Below are 18,356 nucleotides of genomic sequence, written 5' to 3' on the forward strand. Positions count from 1 at the left end.
TGGTTGACCATGTACCATCATGAAATCAGTATGTTTATATATGTTGATCATGTATCTCAATGTAATCTATAGACGCCTCTATCCTTCAATTACCGCTTCACTAATAAAAAAAAAAGAGCGTAAACAAAATAGTAGATAGGGTTAGCGTTAATTATTCAATCTTCATTACAATAAGCAAAGTAAAACATAGTCCAATGCAAGCACAACATGGTTGTACTGCGACAGCGCCCATTCCCATAATAACTATGACACCAAAGACTGATCACTCGCCACACAAGTTCCACAGTGATACAGAGATGATAGAACATAGGCTAGGTGGAATAGATAATGCAAAACATGACCATAATAGACTCAATATATATATATATATATATAACTAAGACCAGATGCTAAAAACAGAAATAATCAATGGACTCTTAGCATTGAGGAAATGGAGTGCCACAAGTGTTGGCCACCTTCCTGGCATTAGGAGAGCTGATGAACTTCTTGAGATTAGGGTTCCTCATGTAGCTGCATAAGCATGGCCTCTGTTCTTTTATCTTGGAACAGCAGATTGCAGTAGGTGTAGAGGAAGATGTTATAGCGTTTGCACATGGGCTCAGCTGCAAAGGGTTGCAAGTCACTGCTTTTGCTTTCTCAATCCCTCCAAGAACCAAGAGAAGAACTGCAACGAATGCTAGGTGCTTCATGATGTTTTTGATGATGAAGAATTGCTGGTTTGGGAGAGGGATTGGGAGATGGAGAGAGATGGATGAAGTGGGATTTGGCTGTTGTCTCAATTTATAGAGGAAGGAGATGGCTGAAAAGAGGTGGTGATATTGATAAAGTTTTCACCCCATACCTATGCTAAAACTTTAGGCTTAAACATTTCATGCTTTTAAAAAAGTTCATCACTGATTCACCATGCAACAATCATTAGTCATCCTTAAAATGAGAAAATTCTAATAGCAAGTAAGCACTTATTCTTTGTTTCGTTTACCAGTTTTTTTTTTTTTTTAAGTGTTCATCATGTTATGTGTTTTCATATATATCAATTTTTTTAAAAAAAAAGGACATAAAATTATCTGTTTCTCAATTAATTATTCAGAATACGTCCAAGACTACTTTTTTTATAATTAATTAATTTATTTTTGGGTTTGGACTTTTGAGGGGAAGGGGGTTTCGGGCTGCAGTATGAAGATTATTATACCTAGCACTGCAAACGAATCGAGCAGATCGCGAGCCGACTAAATCGAGCTTGAGTTATTTATTAAGAAAAAGATATTATTTTATTTATTTTTTAAAAAATAAAATAATTATTTTTTATTTTTTCAAGCTCGAAGTCAACTAGAATTTGAGTCGAACTCGAGCTTGAAATTTAGACTGGCAGCTCGTCGAGTTTGATAAAACTAAGTCAAGATTCGATTCGATTAGATCAATACTCGACTCGATTCAACTCATTTGTAACCCTAGTTATACCTCATAACTCATTTCTACTGATAAAATAAAAAAGCTAAAGCATTAACAGAGGAATTTGAAATTTAATTCCTTGACCCGCAAAAGAAATATAGAAGGAGCTCCTAGTTTTTTGTTTTTCGTTATTTTAAATACCAAAAAGTGACCCTAGTTAAATGTTACTTTTTGACTTGTCTCGGGCTTTTCTTGCTTGAAAATGGATACAAAATATGTTTTCTTGTCTCATGGGCAGTCAATTTTCCCTTTTGCACGCTCATTTTAGAATCTAGTTAACTTTGATTGGGGAAAATAAGGAAAAAAAAAAAGTAATACTAGATTGCACAATAAACATCTAATTTGGCAAACATGAAATTTGATTTTACCACAATGTTTCCCGGTAGATTATTTTGATTGGCTTCATAATGTAGTTTTACTTTTGTTTCCGACTACTTTATCATGTTTGATAAATTAATGTAGAAACTGACTTTCTAAAGTATTACGATTAACTTGAAACACAAATCATGTTGTACCAAAAAAGAAACCCTCATGCTATGAATAAGTGAGAAAAGGATAGAGATGTTCTTACTTGTTTCAACGTAATTAGACATTCACAGAGTATGATTAATTTGAAGAAAACAAGCCCTTTCTAAAGAAAAGAAAAAAAAGAATATATATATATAGCATTGAGAATTACATCCATTGATCCAAGCAAAAAAAAAAAAAAAATCTATTACTTGTTCGAGCCAAAGTTTAAATCCAGTTATAGGTAAATCAATTGCAACTTTTTTAAGTGCTGTCAATGATTACTTCTTATTGGTAATCTTTCTAAGCATGCAGGCTAGCATTTTCTCCACATTATTTCTTCCAGGAACTCAGCCTCAACTCAACAGGTAATCATATTCTCAACCATTATTATTTTCCCCCACTACAGCTATACCCACAAGATGGCAATTAGTTTACCAACATATTTTCACAACTTTGTATTTTATTCAGAAACGAAAAGCTTTATAAACAAAAAGAAAGGGTCGATGTGAAATCGGTATAGGAAAAGTAAAAGTCCAATGCACTTAATTTGTCCTTTTAACTATTTGGCTCCCTCTTTTATCCCCATCCTCCTCATATATCTTTCTTTGTACAGCAAAATAAAGCGGTACTTAAAAGATAGTAAAATCATCGAAAATCAAAAGATTATCTGCTTTTCTCTTTAAGGCTTTAGGATAAAGAATTCACAAAGTCAAAAAGGGTGACTCTTTAAAGTGTCCTGCATTTTCACATTGTCCTTCATGAGATCATGATATTACCCCTCTATTATCCTGCATGATGGAGCTACATGACTGGTTCTTTGTCCAAGCTCCAAATGGGGTCCGCCGACTTCAACTATACTGTCAAATTTGACACTGTAAACAATTGGAAATGCGATGCACTTTCAATTAGGCAAACCCTGTTCGTGAACAGAAATCATCATTAGAGATTGTACTACCACGAAGAGGAATTAGCAGAAAAAAGACAGAATATAGGTAAAAGAAAAAAAAATGCAGTAGCATTCTATGTCCATAATAGTATTTATTTTGACCACAGGGCCCAAAATTATGGCCTGCAAATGAATGAAATGATGGCCTTCCAACCCTGAACTGAAGTTGTTTTGCCCTTTTCGGTGATGTGATGCAAGGGAGGCATGCTCGCTCCGCCATTTCAGATCACATGTGTAGTCTTTGCCTTGTCCAGTTGCCCTTTAAACTCCTGGTTCATGAAAAATTTAGTACAATTATAATAGGACCTTCAATTTCTTGAACGTGAAGTCTTGAACATGATTGAAGTATTGCAAATGATGGGCTACAAAAACCACTTCTGTTACAGGAGTAGTTCCTTTAGCAGTACTTTAAGGTTGTGATAAACGGGATCTAGAGGAGTTGAACAAAGAACTGAAGCTTAGTGCAAAATTTACTTGCAACATCAGTCAATTCTGTGATGTTTTCGTCTTCTATCCCTAATGCAAGGTTCGAAACATTAGCATTATTTGTAATTCAACCAGTAGGAGGCAGGCACAATCAATGTATACGTTCATATTAGTGGATGATGCAGTAGTGAATTTTCTGTGTAAATTTACCAAATCCTATTCATGAGTTTGCAATTATAATATACATATTAACCTTTCAAATCTTGGAGAAGCTAACCTCTCAATCTCTCAGTTTCCTGCAATGCCTGTGGCACTTTTTCTTCTTCATTTCTTATTAATTTTCTTTTTTGATCTACCAACACAGCTTAGGTCAAGGTACTTGCATGCCCACAGTCTATTGCTTGAGCTCTTTCAGCGTATACATTTGTGCAATACACGAGTTGTCAGAAGATTGGAGCATAAATATGAAAAGGTACATCGGATATGAGGCTCTTTTGCTGTGGAATTCTCCTGCCAACATTGATAGATTCGCCTTGGCAAATGATGAAGAGGGCTGTTTTGTTCTAATCCCTGTGGTCCTTGCTAAAGTCCTTTTCTAAATCAGTTCTATCATGTCATTAAGATCATGATGCATGCTTTTATTGGTTTTGGCAATGATAAGGCTAGGGAGGAGGCTGTTTATAGGCTATAATGATTTCCAGCATCTATCAACAATGCAAAAGTGATGTATCAATGATTGTTTAGTAATATACTCACAATGAAATGGATTTTGTGATTAATTAGTATGCTAATAGCAAGCAATATAACTCTAATTGCTCCTATTCTGGTCAAAGATTTCCTCCTAGAGAAAAAGCCACCCCAAATCCCACTCCGGCTCTGCAGTGCCTAAAGGCGTACAAGCTCAATCTGCGATTATTTGAACGAAAGAATTTGCGTGCCCTTAAAATCATGAGTGCTACAATGATGATGGTGTGAGTCATGACTAGCGCAATCATGATAGCTGCTCATGCCTATCGCCCTCTCTGCAAAATGGTCAAAATTTTCTTTATTTTTGATGCATCATCCCATTTGCCTTTTCATTTTCTTTAACCTTTTTTTTGGTGACTAAAAATTTGTAAAATGATACATATCAGGAAAAAAAAAGGAAAAACCAAAAACGGGCTAGCTAATTCCTCAAAATATTGCCAAAATTTTTTTAAAAAAATCCGACAAATGTGACTCTGACAAAGTTAACGTCCACAGCACGGCAGGCAGCCCGGTTCAATAATACTTCAATTGGTCTAGTTGAAATCCGGTGGAAGGGTGTCCGCAGTTTAGGTTAAGCTCGAGAAGGATATTTTATTTTTTGATCTCAATCTACTTTTAATCAGTGGATCAGACAATATTGAAAACGAGTTACTTGGTCATTAACTTGTTTATCAATTATATTTGTTGTTCCCATAACTCTGGATTTCTTGTTTGTATACCGTGGTCACTTGTTAGCATGGATCCGGTGCTCAATTATGGTGACAAAATAAGATTAATTTCTGCTAGGTATGAAATAGTCAAGAAGTTCCCCTAGTGTATAGAGCTTAACAAAGACCTTAAGGATCAAATTTGCAGCGTACAAGAGATTTTTAACTCTCGCATATTTCCTTTGAGAATCCATAATGAATTTTCTGTTCATGTGATCATTGCCAACTACCAAATGAAACACAGAGAATCCATGACCAGTTTCTTTACTTGGATGTTTAAGAAAGAAGGCCCCAATATGTAATTTCACCCACATGGCCATAAAATGTTGACCAAAAAGTATAAAATTCTGGCTGCAAAAAGACAAAAAATGTCAAAATCATTACCAACTAACAAAAATAATTTAAGAGAAACAACCAATCTCAATATATAACATAGGTCCAAAATTTTTTAAAAAAAAATGCAGTTTCTGTCCATAATACTCAGCATGTATGCTAAACTAATCATTAGTGCTTTGACCAAAATAAATTTGCCTACATATTGCCAACTAATATAATCACAACTGACTTTCACCCATAACTACCCACAAGCATTTTATAAACTACCAAATTCATTGAAAAAAGCTTTTAAAATATCAAAGTTCATTTTTTTGGTTTATTAAAATTTTGCCAATTTCTCTATATAAAAAAATAAAATTTCCAAATTGCACACAAATTCAGTGCGCTCTTTATCACTAGTAGTACTAATGGTCTTCACACTAATGTGTACATGCTTAAACTCAAAACACTTATATTGATTAGACTATATAATGACACAATTGAAAATAGTTTTGAATAGGGGCAAATACAAAGATATAACTCCTCATTGTCTTTTCTCAGCCACTCCTCAATCACCTCTTTCTCTTGTGGCTAAATAATCCTCCCAGCAAAATACACTTCAATTTATTGGATACATTTTGCAGCCAACCCCTCTAGCCTTGAGTTTCTTAATTCTTAGTCCGATGGGGAGGCTGTCTTCTTCGAAGATGACGATAGTGGAAGTTTCTCCCTACACAACCTTACCTCTCCTTTCATAACGTCTCCATTCCCACACTATTCCTTGGGCCGAGTTACTTGCGAAAGCAAGGTGGGCTGGGCTAGGGTTGTCCGGCAGGGTCCCCTTAGCGTGTCCTTAGTCTTGGACTTCTGGAGGGGAAAAGTTTATAAAAGGTGTGGAACGATGAAACACAAAGTCGCTAAACCCAATTCAGTGCTTCTCTCTTAGGGTTCGTTTTTTCCCTTCCCGTCCTCCCCTCTTGGCTCTTGCAGCTGCTAGTTTCTTTAGGCTAACTTTCTCTTCTAGTGAGGGGGGAAAAAAAAGAAGGAAGAAAAAGGAGCGGCTCAGTGTAAATTCGTTATTTTTTAGCCTTTTTTTTACCTGAACTTATGGTGCAGAGGGTGATATTGGAGCTCAGTAACAAACGGGTAAGGTGGAAACGGAGCTAGATCTGCAGGAAATTGTGGGCATCGCCTGGCTTGGAAAGGAAACTTTTTATCTTTCTTTGTTTATATCTTTTGCTTTTGCGTTGGTTTTTTTTTATTTTTAATTTTCGATCTTAAATTTTTTAACCTTGAAGATTGGATGGAGAGAATCCTTACCGAGGCCAGGCATGCCCATGGTTTCATGTGGTTCCTCCATTTCTTTTCCTTGTCCTTGAATGGATCTGACCTGTTCAGCTGAGGTCATGGACTTTCTCTCTCTTTTTTTTTCTCCATTTGTTCTATTTTTGAGCCAAGGGTTTCAGAGGCTTTGGACTAAGATCCTTTCCAATTCCGGGCATGCCAATAATATCATGTTGGTCCCTCCCTTTCCTTTTCCTTGCCTAGCTATGGTTCTCTGTTCGTTGACTATCTTGCATGCGGAGGTAAATGTTTCAGGCCTGTATCTTATTACAAATTTCCATGCAATGGTGTCGAAAATTTTCCAAATCCAGCTCTTTCTAGCTCGAGCATTTGTATTATGATGAAGTTCCTAGTTTGTTGTACTATTTCTATGAAATGCTGTTCTAACTTGTCAATTTTTTGTCGAGAGTTTGCAAGTCAAAATCATTTGACAGGGCCCCGGCGTTCACCGGTTACAACTCGACAAGGATCAGAGATGTGGCATAAGGTGCTCTACCTTGGAGCGACTTGATTATTTCTTCCAGATTTAGGCCGTTGAGATGCTACAGGATCAGTAGATTTGTTTGCCAGATTAATAATCAATTTTAGCGTTGCTGGTGTAATAATTTTGCGGTAAAGAAAATTGAAAATTGTTAATTGTATGTACCGTTAGTGTTGTCTTTTTCACTGGCTTAATATATACGAGCGTGGAAAGCTATAGATCGAACATGGAGTTCCCCACAGCTGAGGTTCCTCCATTTTCTTGCTGCGATTTTGATTCATTTTTCATGCACTTAAGCCTGATTGATAATCATCACAATTTTGGATGCGTAATTTGATGGTTGCACTCTCAATGCAACATGAGGCAACTATGATGATGATTACCTCAGCCAGCATTTTGTTGTAAAAAGGGACTTGAATTGCCTATTGCCTCTTAAGAGATAGATGCTTGCTTTGCTTGCATAAGAAAGAAGTCCCCAATTTCTACATTTCACCGTAATGACCACTGCATATAACAACAATGATAAACCATACTTCAATAGTTCTGCTTTCTTTTTGACATGTACGAAAAAAAATGTCCCAGTCTCGACTTCATAGTGCCATCAACCATGACCGGTACGGGCCATCAACTATGGTGATTTCACTGTTGTAAGCAGAGCATTCACCTAATTAATTACAGCTGAAAAAGTGTTTGTTCGTTGAGATATAGATTTACCTTCTTCCCAGCAGAAGACGCAGCAAAAAGAAATAAATAAAAGCATGCCGGGCCTCAAAATGCAAGATTAGAAGGTCAAAAATTCTTAATTAATCAAGAGATGAAAATCAAAGAGCAAAGACCACAGTGTAAGATCACTGCACGGAGCCTCTTATGTGCAGTGCAACAACCGACTCAAGAAATGACACCACTAAATAGAAAGTGATGCACAACTCGCTTTTCATGTCTGGGTACGGGTACATATGCCCTCTCAAATGTGTGCATATGTTCCCCTTTCCACCACCGCCTCAACTTGGTAAATGAATTTTTGATGCCCTGTCATATCGTGCGAGGCACACAAATTAATCACAAGATCTCTTGAAAATGGAAGATCTTTGCTCGGATTAAAGTTACCACGAACCGTAACCTAAAGTTTGCCCATGGACCATAATTTAAAGTAAACTTTGTTTGTGGGAAGCAAAATAAAAAGCATCTTCCTATCAAATATCATGCAAAATGATGTGCGTTCAAAACTCCACTGTCCTGCATAACATCCGTCACTGAAGAAAGTTGGGATGGGCAATGGATGAAGAAGTAGATGAATGATGAATCTAGTATTCCAGTACCACAAAGGGCAACATGTTGAAAGACCTAATCGACTAGGGATAAAGAAGAGCTGTCACTCTGATACGACTCAACCGGATAAACGACAAAGACGAAACTGGTTGGTTCTTCTTTTTCCTGATCCTCTCCTTATTCCTTACCCTTTCTTATTCTTCAGGTGCTTATCATAAGCCTGATCAACCACTACATAGGCCAGAAGTCCCTGCAAGCCAAAAAAGACCAAGACAAAATCACTATTAAAAAAGGTTAATCATTATTAAATATGAGAGCTTGCTGCTAATCACAATAGTTAAAATAAAAATATTACATACCGCCATTGTTGGAATATAGTGGAGTATATAAGCAAGCTTCACTATTCCTACAGTGACAAATGGAAGGGGCAGACCCATTTGCAAATAGAACCAAACTGCTAAAAGTATGAAACAAGTCGTAACCTGAAATCCAAAGACATGATATAAGTGATATACAAAGGTCCAAGCCCAACAGGTCTTCCCCACAACCCTACCTTCCATAATGAAGACCAAATATACAATCCGATTCCCAGAAAGACAAACTATCATTGTATAAACACAATTTGAAATACCATTGTGTTAGAGAGCTTTGTTTCTATGACCTCCAAAATCCTTTACTCCGAGGCAAGTCTTATTATTATTTTTTTTTAGAGATTTTTTTATTATGTTTTCAATCTTTAGGTATTAATGACTTAAACAATTATTTCTATAAATTTTTTAACACATTTTCACTAATCTTGTCCCTCTAAATGTGATTTATCAATTGATTAATCATCTTCTTTGACATTCCTCTTTAAATCTTTCCTAAGGCATACCAGCCTCTTGCCCTACTAAGGTAAATACATCCATAAAAGAAAAAAAACCAAACAGTCATTGTATAAACACAATCTGAAATATTATTGTATCGGACTTTTGTTTCTATGATCTCCCAAATCCTTTACTCCGAGGCAAGTTTTATTATTATTTTTTAGAAATATTTTATTATATTTTCAATCTTCAAGTATTAATTTCTTAAACAACTATTCCTTTTTTGTAAGAATCTTTTCTTATTCTAATTCATTATTTTCTTACCATCTAACTTTGAAGGGATTTATATTTGTAAACTTTTACTATATTTTCTTATTTCAACACCGACTCAAACTTTTTTTTTTAGTTGAATTCTAAAATAATTTTTGCAAAAAAGCAAAATTGCTTGTAATTTTTTACAACTTTGTCTTATGTTATTAAAGCATTAGAATGCTAGTTAGAGTACTTTAATTTTGACAGCATAGAAAATAAATTACATAACCATAAAAAGGACATAAAAATACAAATGAGAATAAAGGCAAGATACTTACCATGTGTGTTACAAAACCGTCCAATTTTGGCAATACAAATTCGTAAATCTTAGTTGTCCGATCCAGCTCGATTTCACCTTCAAAAGGGTGACATGTACATAAACCGTATTTAAAAAAAATACATGATTGTTATTATTAATATCGATACTATATACTATTTACCAGTCTACATCTCCAGAAGGGTTCCAATCATAATATGGCGTGCGTCATTTTTTTAAGGATTTTGAATTATTTTATTCTTTAATTAATTCAATTAATGTTATCTATCGGTTATTAGTTTGTTTGGTTCAAATGTTTATCCCTATATTCCTGGCAGAAAAATATTTTGTTAAGCTAACTTATCAATTTAATGAAAAAAAATAACTTATCAATAAATTTTCCTAGATAAAAATGTTTTATCCTCAGTTGCAAATGACAAATGGCATATGTTGTCATTTGAAAAATGTTTTTCTATATAAGATATTCTAAATTTAAACAAATAACATAATAAACTTGTAAACATCAATGCATAGTCTTATAAATGTAAACGTGATAAATTTTTTTTCCTTCAACCCTTTTCTATAAATAAGGAGTTGTACTAATTATCTTATTATAAAGTGATTAAACAAGGATATAATGCTTTAAATTATACAAAAACAATCAGTTTCACTATTGCAAATATAGGCTTTTGAAATTGGTAAAATAAATAATACAATCATTGGTAAATTTATTGGTCAAAAGAGGTAAATAAAATAAATTGGAGAGGTAAATTTATTGGTAAATAAAATAAATAAAAGAGGTAAATTTATTGGTAAATAAAATAAATAATAAAATCATTGGTCAAAAGAGGAAGAGGGATTGAAATTGGTAAATTTATTTATTTGTCTATCATCCATTCAAAAAACTTTTTAAGATGTTAGTAAGTACATTTATATTTCTTTTTATACTTGGCAATTGTTGGTTATGGAAATAGAGTTTCTTCTTTGTATTTAAAATATTAATATGTTTGGAGATTTGATGGTAGGCTAGATTATATTGTTTTGAGAAGGTGTGAGTATTGGGTTTGAAATTAGGGTGTGATTAATTGGAATATAATTTTGATTTTTAACAAAATGAATTTCTTGAAGATGTCTATAGTCATAATGATGCCTTCCGTTTCTTAAACTTGATTAAACCCATCCATGCCTAAATCTCTCCTAAGAATTTTCTTCAAAATCATAATGTGGCTCATGTAGCAGGAGTTGAGCCACTTATATGAAATCAAACCATGGCATTCTATGTTGAAGATTATGCAAACATAAGAATAGTAGATTGTGAGTTTGACCATTCCATAAAATCATATGGTAAGAATATTTCTAAAGGATGGGACAAATCTTTAGAATTGAATGCATGTTTTGGGAAGCAAATTTATGACTATGATGATGGAATTGCTTGGGTTTAGAATTTTGAATTAAACTATTTGTTAGTATAGTGGGTTTGGTTGAAATATGGAAGAAAACAATTAGCAAAATAATTTTTGTTTTATATTTGTACAAAAAGGGTAATTTAGAATTTTTGAAAAAAAATATAGGCTTTTGGACCTATATAGTTATATAAATAGTAAAAGTAAGGGATTAAGTGTTATTTAATAGACTTGAGGGAAGGACTTTGCAATTGTAAGAAATTTCAGGGGAGATTTCTGAAATTATCCCTTTTGTAAATATGACATGGATTTTAATTCGATTGCACCAAATTACCCTATATTTGTTGAACAAACAGAAGTTAACCATTGTAGGATCTAAAAAAAGAAGTTAACCATACAAAAGACCTTTCTTTGAAATAAAATTGATTCGGTTTCTTACACCTATTTTTGCTTTCATCAAATAAAGTAACTGTTAAACTCTTATATCTCTCAAGTGCGAATAATATAGTCACAATTTGCAAGTGCTAGAGACAAAATTGTGAAAACATTCCGAATTGATACACGAGATACATGTACATACAAGATTAGGTTAATATTGATGTTCCTTAGGTTCCAATGAATAGCTCGTATGGTAACCACTTTAGGGTCGTCAGATTAACCCTCGCTAGTAATGTGCTATGCATCTTGGGCACGTTCTCTATAGTCATAGGGGATTAGTTTAGCATAAGATGGGATACTGTTGCGCTGACAAAAAAAAAAATTGATATTTTGCTTTGATATCTATGTACAAGGGTTTGTTTTTTATTTTTGTACTGATTTTATTGCAAAACTAAAGAAGTAGATTTTCCAACTTCTGATTGATTTTATTTTGAAAAAGAAAAGCATGTTAATAAATGTTTTTTTTTTCTTATGTATAACAATTATACATAGATGTAGTTACAACCCTATTAACACTTTGCATCATTTTTGTGCTCATTCTAAGATAAGAGTAAATTCCTTTTTTTTTTTAAATAAAAATCAAGAATAAAAGTATGTTCCATTCGTGGGAACCAGGAAGCGTCTTGACGGCTATTCATTTCACGAAGACACAAAGAAAAAAGAAAGGAAAGCAAGAAGCATATAAAACTTAAACTAGATTTACCTTGTTTCTTTCCTTTACCTCTTTTTGGTAATAAACCAACTCCTTTGTCTCTTTCATAATATTTTTAATTAGTTCTGTTAACTCCTTTTTTATTATACTTTTATTGTAAATCATAAAAATTTCCTTTTGTTGGTTGGAAAGCCATTTCAATATGTAATAGACTTTTCTTCTTCTATTAGATACAGGGCCGTCAAGAGGGACCAACAAGTCCCTCCCTATTATAGTAGTGGTAGAATAAAAAGTGGACTAAGATCAAAGTCCAATGTATTTCAAGTTTCCTTGACTTTGCTATCTTTAGGCATGCGCAAGTCAAGGAGAATCCAAGCACAAAATAATTTGTGCCACACAGAGCAAATCAAACTACAATCTTATGCGCCACTAATTACATCCCCATCTGCCTTCCTGGGCACCATCTACCTCCCATTGGCTTTTCAATGGCGAATAAGAACACTAATTCAGCATTTGCCATTTTTGCCATCCTCCTCCTCCTCTCCTTCAATGCCAATGCCTCAGAAGATCAAGAAGCCGCTGAAGTAGGGCGCAGAAAGACCATATTTGAATCAATCCGTGATTTCTTTTTCCCAACAATAGAGATTACAATAGCCAATGATGGTGACAAGACGGTGTATTACATGTGCAAGTCGTCAAAAAACGATACGGGTTTGCATGAACTGAGGAAAGGAGAAAGATTCATATACAATTTCACACAAATCGCTTTCCCAATGAGATGGTGTTATTTGTACATCAATGACAGAGTGAATGGATTCTTTTGGTCGTATAACGTTAGATTGAGATGTACCAAATGTTTTTGGAGCATCACAGATTATCCCAACTTGTACAGGAGCGATCGGACCAGATGGGAGCGTCAGAGTTTGTTTATGCCGGCCGAGTTCAACATCTCTAACTATCAAATAAATCACACTTGAGGCATCCAAAGGCTTTGGCATGGGAGGACTTCGGAGAGAAGAATGGCACGATGCATTAGAAAACTTGATCAATCATCAAGGATCTGATCTGTCAGTGCTTAGATGGTGAAATGTGCTTTCATCAAATTTCAGTTTTCAAATATGATTTGGTCTATGAAAATAACATGTATGAACTTCTTGTTAATTGACTCTGTGAAGGTAGAAATACATCTACAGGCTATGGCTAGTTAAATACTTAGTCTGATCCCTTTGCATTTCATGGTTCATTTGCATGATTAGCTCTAATTTGCCATGCATATTCTGTTACCTTCTGTTGCTCGTCCTTACTTTTCATTTGTTTTTCGTACTTTGAGCTAGGGATGATGCTTTTGAGTTCCTTTTCTTCAAAAGCAGCCAATGAAGTTTATTTAGACAGGGTGAATCCCCCGATAAAAAAGCATTACAGATTGAAAAGTCCGTTTACATAAAATAAGAGTGTGGTGCTGTTGCAAGAATGTAGAAGATTAGGCATTTAGTGGCTTAGCCAACAATGATATGAAAAACAAAAGGAAAACAAACAAATTGTGCTTTCATCTTAATTAATATGTTCTCCAAGAAGAAGTTCATTACGAGAGAGCAAAGATACCCATATCCCTGAGATTTACAATAGTATTGAAAGATATCCTCCACGAACAGATCAAGGCTTCAAGGTTAAACTGGCTCCAGCCTCCATTCAATCGTCTAAACTAAGTAGCTATTTAGCAAATTTTTCTTTCTAATTTTAAATCGAACCTCGAATACATCTTTTACTGTACATAATTGTGTGCATCAATAGCAACATCGAAAATACTTGGACTAAACAAGGGAAGAAAACAAGGGAACTAGCACGGGTACCGCGGTAGCCAAACTTAACACAATAAATGTTAATGCCATAGGTGGCTCTCAGAAACTAAATTCAATCATCAAAGTCATTAAACTCAAAGAATCGGTACTGCTGCAGCTGTCGTCGTCTTCGAGTACAGATCAACCATGTCATGTTCCAATCATGCATTGCCAAAACATTTCCATATACATTCACCTTCCACTTAAACAAAGTACACTTTACTTAATACTGCCAGAAACCGGCAAAACCTCACCAAAAAAAAAATTGAAAAACAACTGGACCCCAAGAGTTCCCCTCACCGACACCTTTCCTCTCTCCTAAATTCCTGATAAATTATCGTCATCAAGCCTTATTATTTCGGTTTCCTCAAGCCGGCAGGCTGCACTGGTTATTTTTTCCACGAATCCATCCAAAAAGCAAACCATATACTATAACGCCCACCCACCGAGCCGAAACAAGGGAAAAAAAAGCATCCCACCTAAAAAGAAAAGTTTCCGTATTCCAAAACGCAAAACCTGTAGCCCCACAAACAATTCCCTTCACCCCAAAAAAAAAAGAAGTTTGTGCAATTATACATACATTACACTTCTAAAGAAAGCAAAAAAAGAAAAGAAGTTCCAGTTATTGAGGACTGTGCGTTGCTTCTTGTTCGTGAGAAATTAGTAGGAGATAACAGCTGAAAAAAATGGGAGTTTCCATCCCCATTTTGGTAATTATAACATCTCTTCACCTCATAGCCTTCGTTCTCGCTATCGGAGCTGAACGGCGTCGAAGCACGGTAACCCCTTTACTCCATTTCCAAAAATAGCATCTGGGTTCTCTTTGTTTTATGGAAACTCAGTTAAAGTTCTAATTTTTTTTTTCCTGGCTTTTAATGTTCGATAAGGCTAATGTTATGCCGGATAAGTACGATGAAACGACTTACTGCGTGTACGGTACGGATGCTTCGACCGTCTACGGGTTATCGGCGTTTGGGTTGCTGTTAATTAGTCAAACGGTGCTTAACGGCGTTACTAAGTGCTTGTGTTTTGGGAAAGGGATGATGGGTGGACGGTCTACTACCTGTGCTGTTTTCTTCTTCATCTTTTCTTGGTAATGATCCCTGGTTTATTTTTTTTTTCCAATTTACTATCATGTCCTTGCCTTCTGCTTTGGATTTACTACGTTTGCCACTGGGAGAGTGGAGCATTGTTGATTCCAGCGAGTCTATGAGTTGGAGTTGGGCCCCACCTCCCTGTTGGCTGGTGATAGTTGGTGCCTTGGTGGTAGAATAATTCTCAACACTAACTATTCCAGTAATGATCTGCACAGCTGCATGTGAAATATTTTTACTTGCAATAATTGGAGTTTGGCTGTTGGTTTTTTAAATTCTTAATCTGGCAGGATGGGCTAGGAGATAATTTGTCATTGTGGTGGGGTCAAATTCTCTGTTGGGATAAACTTGTGACATCATTCAGCATTTAGGTTCTGTTTCTAGCGAATAATTGTATGCAGTTTTGCTTAGAGCATTTTGTATGTGATGTTTTGAATATGTGTACAATACCTGTATGGTAGAATTCATGCATCAACTGGCATAGAAATTGCAAATCTTCTGGTAGGGTATGTATTGTTTTCTCATTCCACAATCGGCCATAAGATTATTTTGAGCAAAGGTTTCATCAAATAAACATGCCCTTACTTGGAACTGAAGAAGTTTGGGAACTGTCCTGTTATGCGTTCCATGTCATGACATGTTTTTCGTTGCTACAGAAAATTAATGGTTCCATCTATTCAACTTTTGCACATGTCACGTATGGTTTGATATGCATGTTGAATTTCAGCCGTTCCTTGTATAAAATGCATTCACGTGTGTGGTTGTAATTTTGCTCATCTGCTCCTTTCTTCTGTCAATGAGGGTGGTAGTAGTTGGAGAACAGGGTTTCATCCATTCTTATACTTTCTAGTAGATAAATTTTGGGAATTTGCATGAAGCTGGATGTCTTTCAACAAAATTTGATCAGCATTGTTTGCTTCCTGATTCTTGCTGCCATTGAAATCCCAACGCATGTGCCTTTCTTGGTTTAGTTTGGGGTAAGATATCTGTATTAGGTAACCAAGTAATGTGCATAAAATTACTGGGCAAAAATAGTTTATGCATATTCAGAAGTTAGATCAGAGTGAGAAGATAAAATTCTAGAGATTCTTGTTGAGCTATTTCACTTTTTCCTGGTTTGTATGCATGTCCAAAAGTTTAAAGGTGGAATCTGAACCCTGTTTTCACATTTTGTGAAGATATTTTTTGGCGTTCCTAGAAATAAAAATTCTTATGACATTTATGATCTCAATTCTCTTGAAGTATACTTTGGATGGTTCCGCTGAACTTGTATAAACTAATTCCCTAAGGTTGCTTCATAAATTGACTGGTCAGATCCAGAAATTTCATGCTTTGATTAAGCATGCTTCCTTTGTTTTGCCATTCCCCTAGTTCTCTCTTGTTCTTTGATTCTTCTTTTCCTTTATTCTGGAGGGTAGAGATTCTTGTTTCTCCCCTTCTTTGTCATGTTTTTTGTGTTTTTGGATTCAATAAAGTTTCATTCAGTCAATAATTTCTGCAGGCCCGGCTAAGCCTTTTTTTTTTTTTGGCACACCTGCAAAACAGAATTTGATCTTCGAAGCTCTTAATTTTGTTCAAAATGGAGCTGGCGAGAGCAGTTGGTGTTCTTTTCCATTGCATTAGTGTTCTTTCTTTGCAGCTGCTTGGTTATCGCGTGATATTTCTGATTGAAATAACATGATTTTTCAAACTCTGTTTCATTCTGTTCTTTCCTCCTTTCTCCTCATTATTTCATGAGGGCACCTCATAGTGACTATTAAATTCTTCACTCCATAAATTCTTTGGATTAGCTAAGTGTGTCAACGTGTTTTATTGTTTTTCTTGCCCGTTAATAACTGAAAGAAATGCACAGGGTAAGCTTTTTGGGAGCCGAAGCATGCTTACTGGCTGGCTCAGCTAGGAATGCTTACCATACTAAATACCGAGGCATATTTGGTGGTAATGACTTGTCCTGTGCTACCCTTCGCAAAGGTGTTTTTGCTGCTGGGGCTGCATTGACCTTGCTATCCATGATAGGCTCCATTTTCTACTACTGGTCTCATGCCAAGGCAGATACAGGTGGATGGGAAAAGCAAAACACTGAAGGACTTGGAATGACAACATCCCATTATATGGAGAATCAACAGGAATTGAAGGTCTAATCATGGTTTGGTTGTAGTGCTTGTGTATCAATAGTTTCTGGGGTATGTTTTTGATGAAAATTAGAAGATCTGGAAAGGTCCTTAATGAGCTATGTATCTAAAGTATCTGTCTATAGGAAAAGGTTTGCACTTCAGAGGTTTTTCCCGAGGGTTTTCCTTTCTTTAGTCCTTTGTTGGATGTTAGTAGATAAAATCACTTCTTCTCAGCTAAACCTTACTCTGACACTGTCCTTAGAAATCAATTGCAGAATCATTTAAGAAAGCTCCGAGCAAAACACTAAAAATGGTTTTCTATTTTGGGCAAGAAAGAACACACCTACAAACAATCCCAAAAATTAAATGACCATTTTGAGCAAGAAAGAAAGACACACCTACAAACCATCTCGAAAATTAGATGGCTCTTTATTAAAAATGATAATTGGTGTGGAGTGGCTTAGACCCGATCCATTTAACCTACGTGAACAAGAATGAGCTTTTTACGAATGAGCTTTATTTAATTCGTGATGAGTGTGCTGGCGGCAATCCGGCAGCAAAATATCGCTATTGGACAGGAGACGATGATTTTTGAACAGTTGTTTTGACAAAATTAAGATAGCAAAACTCATCGCATTTAATTTCTATGCAATTTAAGCATCCTTCGTTCCACAAAAAGAGAGAGAAATAAAAATTGAAGCACATCTAGATTGCATGAATTAGGCGTAAAGAAAGGTAGACAAGATATGTGTATATTTATAAAAAAATGAAGCATATCCAGATTACATGGTTTAGGTAGGGGTGTATTTCAAACTCTGTTTGGCAAATAAACAAATCAAATTCCAACAAATTTCAAACTCATTCAAACATTCAAAAACATGGTTAAGGTGTTTGACTTGTTTAATTATTTGAATGAGTTTGAAATTTTGTTCAAACTTGATTTGTTTATTTGCTGAATCGAGTTTGAAAGAAAGGAAGTTCATCCCTAACTTGAATATTATTTAATATAAAATACAAAATACTGTTCACCCTTAACTTGACTAGTTGACAAATAAAATTCGAATGAATTTTTATCAAATCGAACTCAATTCAAGTATCAAACAGTTTGATTTATCTTTTAATCCTAGGTTTAGATATAAGGAAAGGAAGATGTGTGTATATTCAAAGGAATAGTAAGTAATCTAGAAGAAATTTATTTATATAGTGGAACTGTCTTTTGAATCACATCAAGATAATTGACCAACTACTG

At 35.1% G+C, this 18,356-nt stretch overlaps 1 protein-coding gene and 1 long non-coding RNA gene across 2 annotated transcripts; both read left to right on the forward strand.

The window, feature by feature from the left end:
- Positions 1–5,690: 5,690 nt before the first annotated feature.
- LOC113715555 (uncharacterized) lies at positions 5,691–7,150 on the forward strand. The gene is made up of 2 exons (XR_003454003.2): positions 5,691–6,686; positions 6,854–7,150. It is a non-coding gene; the product is annotated as an uncharacterized lncRNA (long non-coding RNA).
- Positions 7,151–14,189: 7,039 nt separating this feature from the next.
- On the forward strand, positions 14,190–17,274 carry LOC140017030 (uncharacterized). Its single transcript, XM_072071387.1, has 3 exons — positions 14,190–14,678; positions 14,787–14,992; positions 16,846–17,274. Exons 1-3 carry the CDS (start codon positions 14,586–14,588, stop codon positions 17,132–17,134), a joined length of 588 nt encoding a protein of 195 aa, XP_071927488.1. The 5' UTR covers positions 14,190–14,585; the 3' UTR covers positions 17,135–17,274.
- Positions 17,275–18,356: the final 1,082 nt, after the last annotated feature.

Source organism: Coffea arabica, chromosome 11c (genome assembly GCF_036785885.1).
Source record: "Coffea arabica cultivar ET-39 chromosome 11c, Coffea Arabica ET-39 HiFi, whole genome shotgun sequence".
NCBI lineage: Eukaryota > Viridiplantae > Streptophyta > Magnoliopsida > Gentianales > Rubiaceae > Coffea > Coffea arabica.